The sequence below is a fragment of the Pezoporus wallicus genome, unplaced genomic scaffold, assembly GCF_028554395.1.
Source record: "Pezoporus wallicus isolate ANWC-B61680 ecotype Strahan unplaced genomic scaffold, APGP_CSIRO_Pwel_v1 contig_8218, whole genome shotgun sequence".
Classification (NCBI taxonomy): Eukaryota; Metazoa; Chordata; class Aves; order Psittaciformes; family Psittacidae; genus Pezoporus; species Pezoporus wallicus.
In genome coordinates, this window is record NW_026636063.1 from 511167 (window position 1) to 531833 (window position 20667).

A 20667-nucleotide genomic window follows, 5' to 3' on the forward strand; every position below is an offset into this window, starting at 1 on the left:
TTTCTTTCAGCTTTACCTGCAAAGGATGTTTCCTGTCTCAGCAAGAGGGTTTCCCTTGCAGAGAGATTTGAAAGGCAGAAGTTTTCAAGTGGTCTCAATATGGGGCCCCACAAAAGTGAGTGTGGGAGATGAGGGGGAGAAAGAGCAGGAAGGAAAAAGGAGAAAAGAATTAAAACAACAAAAAAGAGTTTAGAAAAGTACCTTAAAATGCAGATGGTCCCAATACTGCAACAAACTGGATGTCAAAGAATAACCCTATTGACATTAGTGGAGCTTTTGCCATTGGCTTTAGCAAATGCAGGGTTTCACCCGTAGCCTGCACCAAGCTGTGGGTATGTCAGGGGTACTCTTGCAGTCACCGGGATTACTGATATGCAGAAAGTTAAGCATGTCTGTAAGTGTTGGCAGGACTAAGATCTGTGCTGGTATTTTCAGACCAAGTGAAATGCATGTGGGAGGTTTTTAAAGAAGAAAGTGCATGGGAGTTGAAAAAGGAGAATATAGTCAAGCCTGCCATTTTTAAGTGCCTTGGGGAAAAACCTGGGTTGCTATTAAAAATATCGGAGGACTAATGTGTTGCTAATTGTGACACAATTAATTTCTTAAAAGTATTTGATTATGAGTCCCAGGAAAATAAAAAGATGGGAATGAAGAGCTAGAAATTCAGGCCTGTGTTTCAGTTTGAACATTTCTTTTTTATTAACTAGAAATAAAAGCAAGCCTTGAGGTTCACTTTACCTTGCATTCTGGTTACTTTACTCCTAGAATTCTACTTTTGAGTAGTTATTTAAAGAATTAAAAAAGAACAACAACAAAGAAAGGAAGCTCAAACCCAGCAGCTGTCTGAGACTCCTAGATGTGGCTTTTCCAGAAAGCTTTTTAAATCTTGTTTAAATATTTCTCCAGTGCTGTTACTCAGGAAATAAAAATGTGTGCTGTTTGTCTGTAGCAGATTAGAAGTTTACCTTTAATGTGACAGCTTCTCCAGTCTGGTGTCAGAAATATGCCTCAATTTTAGGGTATTATGAAACAGGTCTGGAGCAGAAACAATATATTTAACTAAGAGAGAACGAGATAGAATTTGTGGGTTTCTTTCTTTAATGGTTTCTAACCAGAAACCTTTTCTGTGTCTGTCTCTGAAACTTCTGTGCATGCAAGTGGCCAGCACATGTAAACTACACTTTGAAATTTAACATCTAACCTCAAAAAATCTTAAGTTCAGCAAAATGGAACTTTTTTTCCTAGTCTATGGACAGCTCTTTGTAATGATCTGGCAGAAGAATCTAAAGTGTGATGGGTTTTTTTTTCTCTCCAAAACATTCATAATTTCAGCAGTAGAAAACTGAAGTACACCCAAGCTCTGAGAAGGCTCTCTCACATCTGCCTCTGCCTGTGTGCTGATTCCCTGGGGTCCCATTTATAAGAATCTAACAAGATAGAATCTGCCTTTGAGTATCAGTAAATATGGCTAAAGATCACAAAACTGTACTCATAATTGTTCAAGACTAAAAGGCAGAATATAGTGTTTGATTAATGTTTATGGTACAGGGCCTTTTTGCAGAAAGAATTTAAAACAGTAGCCCCTAAGCCCCCCTAAAAACAACCCCTGAGCCCTCACTCCAGCCCCCTCAGCCTCCAGTGAAGGATGCTATCCTCATTGTGCAAAGCACATCATTTAAGATGATACATTTTATTTTTGATTTTTAAGCTGATCAAGGATAACAGATTTGAGCTATTGAAAGGGATGCCGAAGGTAGTTTTCTGTCAGCAGTGCTAGTACACAGGAGCATGAGACATCTTTACTGGCCACAAGAAGCACCCATCGCTCAGGTCAGGGGGCTTTTGGCAGTGCCTTGTCTTGGACTGGCCTCATCCTTACCATGTCTACTCTATAAATGAGGAAAACTACCCCCAGTCCTCAATGCTCCCTATCTGACAATTAATGTTCATTAGAAATATTAAAGTGGGGACATGCGGTGGTGTCTGTCAGAGGAACCTAGCAAAGGCATTTGCTTGTTTTGGAAGGACTGATGAGCTCGATTGATGAGTTCTCTATTAATGCTGGAGCCTTGGGGCTGCTCAGGCTAAGGTTTGCATTTGCAGCAGGCATTACCTAGGTGGGGTGATGCCCTGGTTGTCCTCATTGCCTCCATAGGAAGCCTGAAAACTTCTGTTGTCTTTGCTGCTGGGAGACTTCCCTGCTGTATGGAAAGGTTTATTTTTTTCAGTGGTAGTGAGTGGAGAATACAGTACAGACTGATCTGCTTCTCTTTCATTAGCTCTTCTAAGACGCTTATTTAAATGCGTTCACTTTGCTTCTCAAATGGTGAATGCCAGTGTTTCAAATATCACTGCTAACAAGGGGGAAAAAAAAAATCTTTGAAAAAGCCCAGGCCAGGACTGTGTTAAAATACTGGTTTAGAAATGGCAAAGGTGAGTCTGGATGTGCACAAAGAGGGGAAGATGTGAGGAAGAGTTGGTGCTAGTTTACGTTTAGGGTAGGTCCCTCTCCTGCCAGGGCAGAGCCCAGAGTAGATCATGTGGCAGCAGCCAGCAGTGGGGGTAGAGTTGTGGCTAGCAAGAGGAGATGGGTGCTAGTGAAGGTGTTCAGGGGATGTACTGAGTGGTGGCTTTTGCAGTAAAAACCCATGTTTTGGGGAACAGGGTAAGGGTACAGAGAGAAAACTTAGGTGGCCAGATATGTATATGCTCCAGTGGAGTTTGTTTCGTACAGAGGAAACTGTGGCCTTTGGGTCAAGGCAGTAACTGGAGTGTGCAGAGTAGAAATACCACCCCAGTGTGCCACATGGCACTTCCAAAATCATGCTTGAATACTTGTTTCTCATTCTCCTGTTCCTACATTTCCCTTAGCCCTGCCTGTGTGATGTCAGTGCTGAGCAGAGCCTAAATTCTGTTCCCCATAACCCTTTTCTAGGGTAGATCTTCATGGTTTGATGGGTAAAGCAAAGGAGACCATCAGCCCTTTCTCTAGCCCTGCAATCCCACCCTTGTTTCCGGGAGTGGGGCAAGTCCAGGGTTTTTTAGTGCTAGTTGATGTCAGTTTTAACCTTCCCATCTCTTTGCCCCTGCCAGCTTTAAATTGCCCACAGGAGATATGCGCTCTCATTTCTCAGATGAGGCAGAAAAGATGCGAATGGCTTTATTTTCCAAAGTACCAGCTTCATCTGGCAGGGGTTTGGGGCAGCCTGTAATGCTCAGCACCCTTTTGGATTAGGCCACAAGCATTACCATCCAAAGTGACAGCAGGGAGCAGAAGTGATGGTGGGGCTATGGCTGTGAGAGCCTGCCCTCTGGTTCATTGCTCACAGCTCTGCCCTTTTGTGCATGCACAGATTTTTTTGAACAAGCCCAAATCCCCCTGGGTCTCTGTGCTGTTAGCATGCTCCCCCATCCCCAGACTCCTCAGCAAAAAGGCTGGATTAAGCAAATATGAAATTACAGGCAGGGCACTGGGGAGGGTGGTGGTCTGTCCCCCCTTGCAGCCCGCATGCTGCCTGTGAGAATGAATGGAGGATGGGAGGCCACTTCCCAAGCTTCATCAGTGTTGCCACTGCAGGCATGGGTCCAGAAGATTGCTTCTGACTCATAACTGAATAGGCATCTAAGGAAATTTCACTTACGAGTGTGCAATAAGGCCCTTCTTGTGTGCAGAAATGGGAGCCCTGGAGCCGGGTGCCTTGGGTGAGATGCTGAGTTTGGCTGGATCCATCCAAAGCTGGATGCCCTCAGCTCCAGTGTGGGTGTCGGTCCCTAGAGGATCAGGGTGTCCTCTGCACAGCATCCCCGCAACTGGGTGCTGAGGAAGAGGCAGGAGGGAAAGGGGGGGGGGGGGAGAGAAAAGGTCTGTGACAAAATCACGCGACACCCACGTAAATATTGTTTGTATGAATTGGGTTCTTCATCTTTTGTTAGCAGCAGCTTGTTAATTAACAGCAGATTAGTGCTGCTTTCTTCTGACACATGAATATATTTTGGGCTAGAAAATACTTCTACTCAATAAAACTGTATGACTGAACAATTCAGAAAGTACCAGCAGAGTGCCATAATGGATTCCCTTTTCATCCCCTCCCCCCCCGCCTCCTCCTGCTCTAAATGCAAGCAGATTTCTGCAGTCTAGTGCAGAAGAGACATGTTAAACACAGCTAAATAAATCATGTTTACTCTTGGCGTTCTTGGTAGTGAAAAATCTGTTGGCTGTTTTTACTTCCTTATTTCTCAGCATTTGCTTCCTACCTGTTTTTGAGCCTGTGCCCAGAAATAGTAGTTTTGTCAAACGAGTGGATTATGCCAACCGGCAGTTCCCTCTGCCAAAGAAGCTGCTGGATCACAAACCCCGGTGACTTCTTTCTTACAGTGATACTGAGATTCTCCCCCTTCCTCCCTCCCCCCATATTAGAATATAAAAGTATTAAAGTCTGGAGAGGGCAAAAATGTAAGCAGATCTGGCGGTTTAAGAGCCCAGATGAAGGAAAGTTGGACTTCTGTTTCAGAAGCCCTCCTTTAAGCTGTTTGTGGAGGTGAAAGCACTGGAGAGGATAGCAATAATAGAAACCAGCCATTTTCCTTTTGTTGTTATCATTCTTTGTCCCGTCTCCCCTTCTTCCTACCCCCGTCCCCCATGGGTGTGGGTTTTGTTTCAGTGTTGAGGGGGTTTGGGTGGATTTCTTTTTTTTTTTTTTTTTCTTTTTCCCTCTGCAGAGAGCTTTACAGCTAGGAGGGAGAGGTACCTAAGCTTTTATTTTAACCAAGTTGGCTTGTGAGTTCTGCTGTTCCAGGCAGTGGATGAGCTCTGATTTTGGGGCTGAATTCTGCTCCTGACCCTGCTTTTCTGGACCACCCTGTAAACCCCTTGCTTTGGTGAGGGCTAAGCCAAAGGGTCGTAGCTCCCTTTGCAAGGTGGGGTGAATGAAGATGTGACAAACCATGCTATATGTGCATGTATTTTTACATATATATATGTATATTGCATCTCTGCTGTCATCAGCAGAGCTGTATCGACTGGAGGGTAGCAGAGCGTAAAATGTAACTAACTCCGTTTTAATGCAGTCTTGGGTATTAAGCACTCTTCTTTGACCTCATGTGGCAACTTTTTAGTCTGGACCTATCCTCCTCACTTCTTTTATCCCAGATGTCAATGATCCCAGATGTGACTGTAACATGGATTATGAGTGTGGTGGACTCTGTTTGGTTTTAAAATTAGAAAAAAGATTCTTTTTCCCATCAGAGCTTTGCATGTATTTACTCTTTGATCACATTGGAAGGGCCTATCCTGTCTCCAGAGGAGCTTTAGTTCTGCTTTCGGTGGTAACAGGGATCTGGCCCGTGCTGAATATTAGCATTTTAATAGCTTACTTAAAATCCTATTGCTGGTGCACTCACAGGGCTCCCTGCAGGAGGAGAGTCCAGCTCTGGGGTTTTGTAAAGCGATGTTGCAGGCTGCAATGCCTGCTGAAAGAGAGAAGTGAGGATGGCCTATTTGTCATAGATTATTAGTATTGTCAATAATAACATGTCTACAGTAGCCAAATTAATTCCTTCTTCCACTTTACTAAGTCCAAGAAATACCAGATCAGTTTTAGAACAGGGGAAAAAAGAAACTGAATCAAAGTTTGTATGTTATGATTCCTCTGAATTTCTGGTGGGAATACTCTGTGATAGAAATGATATTTCCACAGAGGCATTGGCTGCCAGTTTGCTTAATTACATTAAATAGTGGTATAAACCTCGGCAGAACATAAACCTCTGTTACAGCCAGTCATTAGAATATTGAATCATAAGGAATAATGATACCAGTGCTAACGTGTTACAACAGTCTTTATTATATTAGTGATTAAAGCGTTATTTAAAAAATAAGGTTTGTTGTAGTGGGTTAGGTGTGCATGCATATTTTCTCTGATCACCTATTAAGAGCCTGAGGACTGGATTTGAATTTATTACAGGGAAATAAAAGGCTTGCTTAGAGGAAGAACTACTAGATTGCTGCTTATGATTTTGCAATTTGATTCCACTTGTCCTTAAGGAAGATTCATAATGCTTACTTCAGAAATGCCATCTACATCTAGAAAATTAGGGTTAAAAGGACTACTTTGTTGAAACTAATTACAGGCTAGTTCAGTTTTTTAGTTGGTGACATTTTAGAGATTTTTCTTGTAACATAAGAGGTTATAGAAAGATTTGGTTGGACTGTGATATACAGTAATAAGCTGCTGTTTGAGTATATTGACATTTTCATCAGAAACAAAACAAAAAACCACTAGCCTTTATTTTACGGGGATGATAGGTATGAACTTGGTATCACTTTCTCACACTGGCTGTGGATGTTTGAAGGAATTCTTTTGCTTCACCTCCGTTTGTACAGTATCTCTGTTTATTTATTTATTTATTCGAATACACTTTCCTGGGTAATCAACTTCAGTTTCCATTTCAAGCAGATCTGATGGTAAAAGTCTTTTTGTGTCTTACACTTTTACCTTGCAGAGAAAGTTGCTATTCTGTACAAATAAATGGCTGAATTGAGAGCTATGGGGAAATCTGATCCAGAAAAAACATCCCTCAGAAAAAATGCACTGTATGCAGAACAATTCATATTTTCTTGTATTTGTCTTTGCTCCTAGTTCTTGTGTCATACTGAAAGGAGCAAGACCTTCTTTATGTACCATATTGTGTTTTACCTCTCCTGGTGCAGGGTTCAATTATCCTATCTAATTAGCACTTGTGAGTGCCCAAATCCTGCTTAGATTCAAGTCTTTGGGTGAAACTTTTCATTGTATTATTTAGCAGCAAGTTTGCAACATGCTTCCTTGTGCAAATGAAACGTCAGTTTATTATTTCCCTGTTTTAACTTACGTTATAGTCTGAACTGGATTCCTGGTTGCTGTTTTATTTTTCTGCTTTCTTTCATTATTTAAAAGCTAGTTAATTTTCTAGCCTCTCTTCCATTAAAAGAGCATTATTTACTCAGTTGTGCTGGTGTCCAGTAAATTGAGGGCTGAAGCTTTAGATCCTTAGGGTTCCCCTCATTTGGTGGATTGTTTTACCGTCTCAAACTGATGGCTCTACTCATTTAATTTGACAGATTCAGTTATCAGACTTGGTCCCCCTTGTACAGATGCAGCTGGATTGGTTTTCCCTTGAGAGATCCAAAACTCAAAGGGGAAAAAAACTAATTTTAAAAATCTCTGTTGCTTCCATGACACCCCCTCCCCAGTCACTTGCCCTGCTTCGCTTGCTTAAGTTTGCTTGGTGTCAGTGAAATGCTCTGCTGAGTGTGAATGTGCTCCATGCACAGGGCAAAATTTGCAGATTATAAACATGCACGTTAATGCAACCCCTCCAAACTTGAAGTGTAATATATGCGTAGGCAGGTAGACTATTTTTCACATTGAAATTCAGGACTTAAAAAGTGCCTAGACTTATATTGCTTTTGGCAAGGGGTGAGCCAAAAAACCCAGGAGCTGTGGTTCTCTCTCAAAGCTAATTGTGTCTGTATATTAAGTTTGTCCATCTGTGCTTTGCAGGGATATCTGCATTACCTGATGGTCCTCCTTCGCATTTCCAGCAGTGAAACAGTTAACAGTGCTGCTGCTTAGTATATTGCTGTTACAGAGTCTTTATAGTTTCCAGGACATTTAACTAAATCAAGTGGATGTCATTAGCTGATTTTCACAGATGGGGAGACTGAGGCACAGAGGGGCAGAGTGATTTCATCTGCCTCTATTTCCCAAAGTTCCCTCCCCTTCCAGGAATTGTTTGTGCTACAAAACAGCTGAAAAGTTGTTAAAGCTTCATCTTGCCTAATTCCACCAGTTATTTTTTTTTTTTTTTTTTTTAGTGTGGGATAGGGACAAAATTCAAAAATACTAGCAGAAGGCAGAGCAAGGCAGAGATACTTACCTGAGCAGAAAATCCTGCTGTTCTTTTTTTTCCAGAGGTCATATTCTGTCTGAGGATACTTGTCTGCAGCACAGTCCTGAATGGCCAAGGCAGAGAAGTCCACCAGTGTTACTGACTCTTGCCCATCTGGGGCTCTTCCCTGGCCACTTCACTTCCTTTGGTTTAGCCTCTTGACCGTGCTCTTGTGTTCAAGCCCTCTGATTATTTGTAGTGGTATTTCTCTCTCAAGAGCTTGTATATATTATTGTGCCCTTTGCAAACAGCTCTTTCCATCCTCTGATTTCCTTTCTTGATTCCAGGGCCTGTTAAATTGCTGTGATCGTCTGTTGGGGTGGTTATATGTTTCAATTATATCAGGAATATTTGCTGGTGTATAGAAATATTCATGGTATAATTAGGACAAAAAATTTTAATCCCCACAAGGATTTTTACAACCATTGAAACTCCCCAGGACTTAATCACAAGAGTTGGGGCACAAACTTGGGTAAATTGATGAACTGTTTATTGTCAACCCTTTATGCCTCTTGGAAAACAAACTGCACAAATCAGGGTGATTATTGTTACTTGTTAGTTTATTGTGGTAGCTTCTGGACATTGCAGCTCAGATCAGGGCACCATTGTGTTAGGCGCTCTGCACCCCCGCAGCGAGAGCCAGGCTCTGCTTGGAAATGTTTCGGGGCTGAACAGACCAGATGGGCAGAGGGTGGGAAGGAGAAATCTTTGCTCTTGTGAGAACATGTACTGTAGTCTGTGTGGCCCATGTCCTGGGGTGTGCTCCCCAGCCCCGTTCCCAGCCCAGAGACCTATCTGCGAGATGAGAAAATGCCCTGGTTTCGTATCACATCTGTTTACATGCTGTATTTATCTCTGATGATGTTTTTAGGCCAAATCTTGCCCTTTTTTCTCCTGCTTTCCCGCCTCGTTGCTGTCATAGCAGGGAATATGGTACTCCTGGGACAAAGCCTTGTGTTGGTGGGGTGGGCAGAGGGCACAGAAGGAGAAAGTGATGAATGGAGCCTTGGGGTAGGCAAGAGTCTTTATTCTTGTGTGCTTAATCAAGGTGAGCGAAGATGCTTCAGTTTTCGCTTAGCTTCATGTTCAAAGCATAGGCAATGGGCTAGGAGCAGGTTGAGATGAGCATCAGGTGGGAGGAGGGCCAGGTGGTCTTACAGGAGCCCCCACAAGGACCCAGCTCATAGGGATGCCGCTGATGTCTCTGTGTGGCACCTGGATACCGACACCCCTGCAGGCCCCAAGCGGGTCCAGCAACAACTGCCATTTCCTAAAAGATGGGTTTTGGCACTGCATATGCAATTTTGCAGGCATACTGTGGGCTACTTCTGGGAATCCACATGGTCTCTTAGGTAAGTAAAAATCTCTACAGCCTGCCCTCGATGTTTGAGCCTCCAAAATGCTATGTGCAAATATGTGGATGACCTAAAATGCGGATTTTTATGCAGTAAGAAGAGTTGCATGCTCAAAACAGTAAATTTAGATATATTAGGATATTTATTAACCACACGGGGTGTTCCAAGCTCAGTTTATTTATCTTTGTAAAGTGCTTCCAGATCTTTGCATGGAAGGCACTAGAAAAATGAAAGGCTTATTATTATTATTATTGTTATTATTGTTGTTGTTATTATTATTACAGCATCTAACTACTGACAGGCAACCACAGCTGCATGCTCAATTCAAGCCACTTAAATTTAGGGGCTGATTTTTACACTATTGACTCTTAATACTTTTTCCCATTGACTCCATATGCAGAAATGTGTGTTCACCTGCCCCGCTGAAGTATCATTATTCTCCAGAAATATGTAAATGGAGTGCTTTTAAAGAAAGGAAGAAAATGTGGCATAAATATTAAGTGTTCACATTTATATGGTAAAACTCAACTGCCATTTAAGAAGGGCTTCAAAGCAGCCAACTGTATGAGCTGGTAGTTGTTCCTCTATCATTAAAAGAGAAAATGCATTGATTAAAATAAAACCAAGGAATCTTGTAGACAAAGAATAACATTTACGGTGTTCTGGGGTCTGAGATGAGCTACGAGCAGCCCAGGAAATGGAGCCCTGAGTTTCACAGTCAAGCGGTTTCACCAGCACGGTTGTGCACAGCCGCGTGTGGGTTATGTAATCTCACACTTCACCCACCCACACCTAAAGACAACAGGCACCTTCGAAAGGTCTTGGCATTATTCAGAAGGAAGGCTCCCAGCAATACCCCTACACGGTGTTTAACCTTATCTCTACTTACCTTTAGGAGTTCCTTTCTCTTTTCTTTCCTCTCCTTCCTTCTTTCTACTTCTTTTTTTTTTTTTTTCCCTCCTTTTCCTTCCTGTGGTACATCAATAGTGATATTTTTGTGTCTCCAAAAATGGAGCAGATATAGGGAGAAAAATCCCATTAGCACCATGGTGTGTTTTCACGGCAGCTCTGAAGGTTTCAGTCATGGCCGTTTTGTGCATTTTGTAGCATTGTCCTCATGCTGTTATTCTTTTTTTTTTTTTTCTTTCTTTCTTTCTTTTTTTCCCTAAGTAGAGTTGAAATGTTACATTCTGAAAACACCAGCTAAGTATTAAATAGTACCTAGCCTATGCTTTCTTTAGGTTTTAAAATAGGAAATAATTAACCAGTGGTTTTAAAGATCTCCAGAACAGTCAAACAGGCCTATGAAACCCCAGGATCTAATAACAAAGGTGAGTTGGTTTTCCAGTGCCCTGAGAGTTTGAAGATACCCTTACTCTGGCTTTTGAGTTACAGGAGCTCAACCATGTTTCATTCTGGTATAGCACGGCCCTGAATTTAACTGATTTTCGGAAAAAGACAAAGAAAACCCCAAAACCCAGCAATGTTGCTGGCTGTTAATTAGATGTATTTTAACTGCAAGGTCATTTTAGCAGCTAATATTGTTGTTATGTGTTTCAGTGTGAATCCTTAGTGAAGCTATTAAACTGTGAGAGCCTGAACTTACCAGACATTTTGTAACGTGGCTGGATTTTTGTATCCTTGTTCAGAAATCTGTGGGGAGTGGAGGACCTTTCTGGCTCTGACATGGAAAACACATTTCTTACCAGCTGAATACCAGGGTGGTCAGCTGAGACCTGCTTGCACCTTCCTTTTGCACTTTTTTTTTAGTCTTTAAATTTTTCCCTACCTGGCAATAAGATTTCCTTTTTCTGTTGCACTCCCTTCCTTCTCTCCCTGGCGTTAGTCAAGCCCCATGGTGCACCTTCTAGCTGAGGATGCGTATTTAGCAGCAAGGACTGGTCTCAGTTATTTCAGGATACTTTTGACTCCTGCCTGTTGTATACGACAGGTTGGCAGCTCTCAGTAGCCGGTGGGCTCTCAGCATCAGGCAGGCTCCTGCTTTTGTAAAGCCATAGCCCACAGCAGATAGCAGACTTAGCCATCATTTTCCGATCGGTTTCTCACCCAGAATTCTTACTTTGTAATTGCTGGGTTGCATTTCTCAGGGTTAGGATTTTCCCCCGCTGTCTCATTGCATCAGTTGCTTTTATTCTCCTTCGCACTCTAAAACAAAATGACTGATACAATATCCAAACTGATGAAAAAGAAGGGGATTTTTTCCACCCTTTATTAGCTCAGATTTGAATTGGGTTATCTGCCTATCTTGTTTATGAAATTTTGTGCTGTCTTTTCTGCACAGACTGTTACTCCCAAATCTTCCACAGCTCCATTTCCATATTCCTGCGTGCTTGTTCTTTGTTAATCACTTGGCAAGCGCTTATTTGAATATTAAAAATTTCTTTAATCATCAAAGGCAGGAGCACAGCTTCATGAATATTCATATTTTTTTCCTCCTCAGACTGGATTCTAGTTCATTACCCTGCAGTAAAGCCAAACAGTCATCAATCGCGCTCATTACAGCCGCTGGCGTTTTGATTGGCTGCCTGCTGCTGGTAGCCCGCGTCCCCCATCCTCCCGCTCTCCTCCATGAGCTGTCGTGTACCTGCCAACAACAACAACAAAAAAAATATCAACAATGCAAGAATAAATTTCTCCGGTTGAAAAACAACTTTGCAAACTTGTCAAACAGTCCTTGTCACTTTTTTTAAAATTTTTTTTGGTTTTACACCAGAAAAATTAAAAAAAAAAAAAATTAGAAGGGAGAAACTTGAGCTTTAGAGATGAATATTTGTCAAGAGAGTTGACGTAAGTTTCATTTGCATAATGACTTTGTACTTCTGCATTAATAAAATTTGCATATGAAGCCATGTTAATTACTCCTGATCATGCTTTTTGCATTCATGCATAGTAATTTTCTCCGACTTGTGAGAATTAATGTCTTGGCATGGGGGGAGGAAGGGGGGGAGTTGGGGTACTGTCAAATTGCTGTGCCAGTGCCCCTCACTCACACTCTTTCTCCTTCTTGCTCACCACGTTGCTGTTCTTGATCTATGACTCATTTATGCATTATCATTTGAAATTCTTGGGAGAAAGAAATGTCTCAATTTAAAGGGAATCCTTGTCTGCCAAAAAAAAAAAAAAATTATAAATAAAATCCCTGAGCAAAATATAACAAGAAATCCCTTCCCTGCCCTCCTTCTTCCCTCCTCAGTGCAGCCTTTCCATTTCCAGCTCTAGCAAAGTTTTGTCTTGGCATCATAAGTCGGTGGAGGGGAACTGCTCCAAAACTGCTCTGTGTGTGCTGGGGGAAGAGGTAAAGGCTGGTGTGCAGGTGTGTCTGGCTGAGTGCCGGACTCTGTGCCTGAGTGCATATAATAGCGTGTCTGCCTGTACCACTGAGTGGTTCTGCCTTTCCTGGGGAATGCTGTCTATGTCTGCCACTTGCAGGGTGTGCATGCATTACTCTTCTAGTTGCTGTTGGAAATGTTTGTGCATCTGTATCTGTGTATCCTCTGTGTGTGTGTACATGTGTGTGCTTGTGCATGTCTGCTTCGTCAACCCTCTTGGTGTCTGTATAGAAAGGCATGGTAGAAAGATAATACCAGGTGGGAGCAGTCCATATGAGAGGGTGTAATACATATGACATGTCTTGTTTTAGGAAAAGCTTGAAAGAAAAGTCTGTTGGAAAGGTTAGTGAATAGATCTGTCTTTCAGCTTGGATGTGCCTGTTCAAAGCTGCTGCAATGGTATATATAAAAACCATCTCAAAACATCTGCAGTACTGTCCCTGAACATGATGGGCACAGGGCAGCAATGAGGCTGCAGCGTGCACTCTGCATTTGTAGCTGTACACTGTTTGAACAGATGTTTTTATTGAGTTTTTAATAATGGAGCTGATCTTTAGTCTCTAATCAGCTATTGATTGATTTTTCATCACCAGACAGGCACAGAGAGACACACAGAAAAACTTGGTTCGTGCCCTGTTAAGTGGCTTACATGTCCTCCTGCGCGCCTGCCTGTCTGCCTTGTACACAGATACACACCTAGGCACCCACCCAGGCAAGCCTACAACACCCCAAGGGACACACCAGCTACATGTGGCTACATGTGGCTGCATTTACATGTGACATGAGACATAAAACAAGATCTCTTAAATTAAGGTTGAGTCCCCTGGTCTCCACCATGCTGAGGTGGGACATTGTGAATACTGCTTGTAGCTCCATCTCTGTGCTTCGCTCAGGGACTTTTCTGCAGATGTGCCAGGGTAGCATGGTGTTTTACATATATCACATCATATGGCCAGTTTTGCCTAGGTTCAGGGAGAGACACGCAAAAGAATTCATTTTATGCCTTGATTGTGGCTTTTGTCATGTTCATCTAGGCTCTTATGCACATTTCCATCTTCTGGGGTCAGGTCCAATTTACCTTATTTTCTTCTTTGCAAGTTTAAAAATAGAAGAGAGCAAAAGAATTACTGTTAGTGGTGTCCAGGAGTCAACATAACCTGGGAGCTACTGCCATGTACAGGCACCAGCCTCTTAAAGCATAAGGACAAAATCCTCCTTCACCATCAGCAATGCAGATCTTTTATTTACATGGTGACAGTCCCTGTGCATGTTTCACACTCATGCTGTGTGCAAAACTCCCTGTCCCATTCCTGCAGAATGAATGCAGAATATGTAATTCAGATCTGCAGTGCAGGTGAGTGGTTTCCCAGAGCAGACCAAAGAGGAAAATTGAGCCTCACACATCTTTGTCAGCAATGTCCAAGTGACACAGAACTGTATGTGTGTGCCTGTTCATGCCTGCTCACCCCATCCAGATTGGATATTTTCTCTAAGATTGCACCGCGGTTCTTGTGGTCTGCTTTCCCTTAGTGCCAGTTGTGGCTTTGCTCTTTGTGGCAGTCAGGGGCTTGCAGGAGCGTTTTCTTTTTGAAACCTATATGCAACATGATGTGGTCGATTGGCTGTAGAATTCCAGAGACTGGCTCCCCTCCCTCAGGTGGTGCTGCATGGGTTCAGCAGAAAACTCAGCACCACCTCAGGATACCATCTGTCTATCTGCTTATGTCTATTTATCTTTTAATCTTTGTTCATTTTGTGTTTGTTCATCAACAGTAGAGTCCCTGTCTTTGTTTTCAGCTTGAAATAGAGCCTTTATGGGGAAAAATCCTGCAGAAGAGGAGCTGGAGAGGTAAAACATGGGCATATTCCTAGTGAACACAAGCTGAGCATTTCTGAGCACTACTGTTATTCTTTCCATAGCAATGAAGAGGTGCCGTATACCTCATGGTAGAGAGTTCCTTTTTGCCATGCCTTTCCTCGAGTCCAATGGTTACGATTTCTCCCTTCCATGATTTGCTACTAGATCTCATTCTATAGGACCGTCCTGATTTGTGAAGCAAAGAAGCAAACCCTAAAGTGGCAACAAAGATGAGGAGGAATCACCTGATTTGACTTTGATTGCAGTGGCAGACAAAGTCTCCTGGTCTGGGAGCTCCGTGGTCTTTGTCTCTCAGTGCTGGACTCAGGAGTGGTGGTGGGACACCCTGAGCATCTGCCAGAGTCTTTCTTTGCCCATTCTTCTTCATTCTTACAAACCCTTTCCTTTCTGACACTAGGTTAGCGCCTTTTAAATTTCCTCATATATACATCAAAGGACAGAAAAAGATGTAACATGTTCAGTTCCATGACTCAGGTCAAAAATACCTGACTAACATGTTCCAGTTCACTAGCAACTGGTTCATATATTCCTTCACATAAATTTGTTAGGTACCTTATTAAAGGGGATTGCTGGCTTGCTCCTAGTACCTCTGTTGGAAGGCTCTTACAGGATTCCTTTGCCCAGATGGTTAGAAACCTCCTATTTGAAACCTTAGCTCCCATTACACACTAGAGGAGATGTATTGGACAAGAGCAGGGCGTGCTCCCTGTACCCATTTGGTGAGTTCTTAGCATCTTCTTGGATGCCTCAGGTCTGCAGATTCTGACAAATTCATTGCCAATGGATAGGTGGGACCCACCAGGACTAGAGAAGAGAGAGGCTGTTGTTCTCAGGGTAATGTTGCATGCTAGGACCAGTGCACCACCATGTTAAAACCTGATGCAGTTGTGGTTGATGGTGCACTTGGTGGGCTTCATATAGTACCTCTGTATCTGTGTTTGAAGGAAATTTGTGTTGATTTCCTTCAAAACCTGTAGTCTGGCACCATGATGCACAGGGGGCCGAATGACTGCAGGACGTGTGCCCTTAGTCATAGGGCGGCTGCAGGCATGTCTGAGTTGTAGTTGTCCTGTGGTCCTACTCTAAGTCCTGATTTCAAGATCTCGGCTTTCCCAGTGAGGATGAGTACCCGGGCAGCCCAACATAGCCTATGCTAAGCCTAGGGTATTTTCTGTAATCGTAGGAATATAGGATACAATTGTTAGGTCATTGGAGGGAATCATTGCTACTTTTTGCTTGTTCCATGAAAAAAAAACCCACAACCTTGTTATTCAGATATGTTACAGTGGCAATAGAGTGGTTCATAGACACATAGAAATCCATGTCTGATACCATTTTTCAGATGCCTAGCACACGCTCCTGCCTAGAATGCAACATAGGTATAATCTGGATAGTAGTTATCATCACATGCTTGTGTAATACTTTCAGTGAGATCAAACAGTTACGAAAGCCAAGCAACTGAGCCCCCAGAATGAAAAAAACCCTTCCTCATCCCATGAGCCACATAGATGGCTTCTATTTAAAACCAGTCCTCACAGAAGAGCACAAATTTTATCCTTGATGCTTGAAGTTCAAGTATTTACACAGGGAATTGAGACTCTTCACTTGTGGTTTTGGCAAAAGCTTCACACAAATGTTTTGCACTGGTGGTCTCTTAGCCATTTAAGATAAATGACAAAATCAAATGCAGTCCTTGCAAACTGGAGCAGTGGATGTTGTGCCAAGGATGAAGTATCCCCTTTTGCCTCATGTAGCTGTCAGATCAACATGCAGGCCTAGTTTCTGAATCAGGACTCTCTAGGTGGAGAGGCTCCCTTGGAAAATGTTGCATTTTTAGGGTTGGACACTGCAGCCACAGTGTAAGCTCCTTTAGAAATTTTTTTTAGCGTTGGAGGGAATGCAGATAGATATTTGTTCTTTCTGCCATGTTATTTGCGTGCATCTGCATGGCGCATATGCACACACAAGCAGATTCGCCACCATTAAAAAAAAGAGAGCATTTGCCAGAAGATACCCCCCAAGTAACACGTATATTTCCTGATCTAAATACAAGGGGAAACTGTGGTTTCTGATCTACCACTGTGCGGTAACTATTGGCAAATGCCAGCTTTTTAATGGTGACCACTCCACCGGATATCTTCATTTAGAAGCTGCCCTTGATGAGTAGCTACCCTTTATTTAATAATTAAGTGCCAGGCATAGTTTTAAATGAAGGGGGCGGGATTCTTGGTGGATGTAAAGTGATGCTGTTTGCTTGACTTCCCTTTAAACTCTGCTAAGTTGCACCAGCCAAAACTGTGAGTCCTACCTGATTCTGTGTGTGTGTTTGTGCATATCTGTATTTGTGCAGGTGTATATTGATATTTAAGACTTGTGTCTTAGTTTTTCAAAGCTGTGGAGCTCAGTTTGGACTAGTGCCAGGAGCAGGAGAAAACTCTTCTAAGTACAGCTTATAAATGGCAGGTGATTCCTAGAGGGGTTAAAAAGAAATAATATGGTTGGAGGTTACAGTATCATCTTTTAGCTACCAGGAGCGAGGTTGCTCCCTCCTTCGCAGGCTCAATAGGGAAGCAGCCTGCATAGCTGGGGCATGCAAAATGCACAACTGGCAGCAGCTCAAGCAGCACAGCAGCCGCCAGTGCTTCCTTCTGGGAGTTCGGCTCCTGGCATCTCACTGATGCCATTTGAGCTCGAAGTCACCACATTTTGTCCAGGCTGGTGCGTGGAGCGTGCTTCAATAGCGGCTCGGCAGAACGCCTGCTCAGTTTTGTGTCAGCTCAATGCATTAACACAGCCATATAAACAATAATCCCCCTTTTGATTCAGTTCCTGAGCAAGTGCCGGTGGTGATGTCCACTGTCTCTGTCTCTGCTCTGTGCCATGGCCAGTCACCCCCCTCCGTAGCAATTTTTCCCCATTCTGTGCCCCCCCCCCCCCCCCCCCCCCAGGCCCCCAGCTCTGGTTTGCAGGTCCCCGAGGTCTTTTCTTGCTCTTCCCCCACCTGGTGTGAGCGTGCCAGCCTCAGCCAGACCCAGAGAGAGGCTCAGACCAAGTGTGTTGCGCGTTAGGCAGCCCGCACCCGCCTCGCCTGTTTCCCCTGATGATGCCTCCTGTGTCCCTTCAGACTTAGATCCAACTGACAGTTTTTTCTATTGTTTTTTCTCCAGGGCCGTCCAGGCCTGCAAACCTGCTGGGGGCTCCCATAGCTGCCTCCTCCCACCCTCACACATCCGTGATCACGTCACCTCTCCGCGCACTGGCCTCCCTCCCGCCCTGCCTTAGCCTGCCCTGCTGTGGTGCACGTGCAGTCTCAGTTGGCGGGACTCAGACTGAGATTCAGACTGAGACGTCAGGCACATTTGGATGTCATTGTCAGTTGTCAGGTAATAGAAACATTTTTTTTGTTGCTATCTGAAGGTCAGTAGTGCTGCCAAGTGATGTCGTCTTTGCTGTGGGAGAGCTGCCTTCGCTGGGTCATGTGGGGAAGGCAGAGAAAATGTCCTTAACGACCCCCTTTCCCTCCCTTCTTCCCCCTCCATCCTGGTGGAGGATGGGGAGCGGGAAAGGGCCTGCGACTCCTTCCATTTCCGCATCCCTCCCCTCCTGCCTGCCCACCATCAGCTGTCACCAGTGGCCACTGCTGGGCTGTTTGTGCCACGTTGTGAACAAATGTTTGAGAGTCCTCACAGAACGTGATACCCCAGTATCAAGATTTCATCTCTCTGGGGTGTTTATTTAAAGCTTAATTGGATAACATTTAACATCTGAGGCTGGTTTGTTGTTTTTTTTTTTTCCTCCTTTTTTTTCCTTCCTCCCTAACCATTTGTATTAAAAGCTCTCCTCTGCATCCATGTGCATGTAGGATGTATGTGCTCCATGCCATTGTCTCCCTTGCTTTGAGGAAACACTCCTTGGTAACTTGCCATGGATCCCTTGCCTCTCCCCTGTCAGCTTTTCTTTCCCTTTATTCCTTTTGGATGCCTGACTTTTGTCACCGCAAGGAGGGGAAAGTGATGTGGAAATGAGGGTGTACCAAGCTAGCCAAAGAGGACACGGACATATTGTTGCCAGACCCCATAATTTCAGACCCAGCAATCTCTTTGAAATCAGTGGGTGTTTCAGAGCGTGGCTCAGTTGCAAGACTGGGTCTATGGTGAGCTGCGGGCTGGAGAGGTGAAAATGGGGAGTGCTTAAAGGAAAATGCAGCCGTGGCAAAATCCACAAGTGTTTACGGAGTCTCACTGTGGTGGGCCAAACCCTGCAGCCCTCATTCATGCTAACATGCATGGAGCTTTAATAGGGAGTTCCCAGAACGATGCTGGATAAATGATGCGTGAGGACCAGAGGATTTAGAGAGACAGCAAAAACTGTCAGGAGAAAAGCCTTTGGGAAATTGCTTCTCATGCCCTCCTGAAGCTGGCAAAACTTTGCTGCACTCAGCTGTTCCTTCTGCAGGCAGTGGTACCACATGGCTGCAGTACGCTATATTTTATGGTAATGTCCTTGTGCATCTCTCATTGTAATAGAGCAAGACAAAAGCAAGAAATTTAAATTTGTATCTTGGAAGCCCTTGGTCCTGAAAGATGAATGTTCTCAGGAGGAGGCTGAGAGCATGCTGCAGGATCCCTTTTCGACCCTGGGTAAAGCTCAAGGCATGTGAGGAAGGCTCCTGTGCCTCCTGGGAGAGGCTCGGCCTGCACCCTGCCACTTGCGCCAGGATGTAGGAGTGGGCTTGCAACAATGCGCTGTGTGATGTGGTGCAGTCAGTGCATCCATGGGATTTGGTTAGATTTCCTAATTCAAACTGCCATATTAAGTGTGTGGGGATGCTGTTTTAATAAGGCTGTGCTTCATCAGCCTCAGCAAATTGTCCAGCTTGCCTGAGACAGGTGCAGAGAAGGGCTCTTCCAAAAGTGAGTGCTGGATCAGAAACTAAGATAGCTGCTGTACCTCCCCAGTTTCTTCCTCTGTGCCACCAGTAATCCAAACTGGAACTGACTGATATTTTGCTGTTCTCTGTCTTCACTGGTGCAATATGCACACAGGTGCTTTTAGTAGGCAGGTAGTTGTAGCAGTGAACTGGATGCCCTGGTTCCCTGTTGCTTCTGATGCCAGCAGCTTGTGGGGAGGGAAGCAAGTACAACTAAAAATAGAAAAGGAAGGAAGGAATAACTTATTAAAGAACGTGGGAAGGCAAGGCTTTTGTACTTTCCGTACTTTGAGTTCTCGCTGTGGATTTGTGCACTGTGAATTTTCAGAATTGCCTGTTTGCTGGGAGAGTGATGCCAGCTCTGTGGAGAGAGAGATGTGTTATCATGGCTTCCTGTAATTACTGCTGCAGTCTGCGGCACTTAGAGAATAGGTTATATCAAAGAGCATGCTAACATGTTTATGACAGTAGTTGGTCAAGGTCTGCTTGGAAGAAACATTTTCTTCCCTTGAAAAAAAGAGATTATATCTACTTAACCCTTTCTTAGCTCCCATAGTAATCACTGTATATGAGACTGCACATGGTTTAAACTCTGTGGCAAGGGTTATGGGATCTTTCTAGCTCCCAGAAGGTTTTGTGGAAATGAAAGAAAAGTGAATTCTTTGTGCCGGCTAATAATCTAGTGATGATCCCTGCATTGTGCCCTCTCTTTTTAATATAGACATTTACAACAGTCACTTGCTCCCGCTTTAGAGATCTGCTTGTCTTTCTGACTTGATTAGCCTTTTATTCTGTCAGCCCTGTTCTTGCTTCTGAGGAATTGTTTCCTTCTTTGAACAAAAGCCATCATCAGTTCCCGCCTCTCCTCCTCCTTCATCATTTCTTACCTTTCCTGTTTTTCAGCATTCATTTAAGTCAGGACCTGGAGTTTTTCTGTGCAGTTCTCAAGGAGGCTGTGACTGAAGGCTTGAAGTTGCAGGTACTCCCAAATCTCTGCTGGGCACTCACAAATCAGACCCTCAGGGGTCCCAGCAGTTTTGTCATGGAGAATCTAAACTTCTGGCTGCCAGTGGGATTTGAGGTACATGTGTGAGAAAACTCCATTTGGAAATCTCTGACCAAGATAAGAACAATTGCCTGGAATGCTGAGTAACGTTCAGTCATGCACAGGGGAAGTCATGCTGCTTCATCCAGACCTGTTTGTGATTTTTAGAAATCGTGCTGGTG

At 43.7% G+C, this 20667-nt stretch overlaps 1 protein-coding gene and 1 long non-coding RNA gene across 5 annotated transcripts in view; both read left to right on the forward strand.

Moving 5' to 3' along the window:
* Positions 1-20667, forward strand: part of BCL11B (BCL11 transcription factor B) — a 91645-nt gene that overhangs the window by 24425 nt on the left and 46553 nt on the right. For 2 of the 4 annotated variants that reach the window (XM_057398978.1, XM_057398979.1), the window contains exon 3: positions 17678-17893. The exons of the other annotated variants lie outside the window; for them this stretch is intronic. In XM_057398978.1, the coding sequence (XP_057254961.1) occupies positions 17678-17893 (216 nt within the window). The remainder of the gene's footprint in view (positions 1-17677; positions 17894-20667) is intronic. 4 annotated transcript variants of the gene reach the window in all.
* LOC130593656 (uncharacterized) lies at positions 10255-12151 on the forward strand. The gene is made up of 2 exons (XR_008970847.1): positions 10255-10612; positions 11743-12151. It is a non-coding gene; the product is annotated as an uncharacterized LOC130593656 (long non-coding RNA).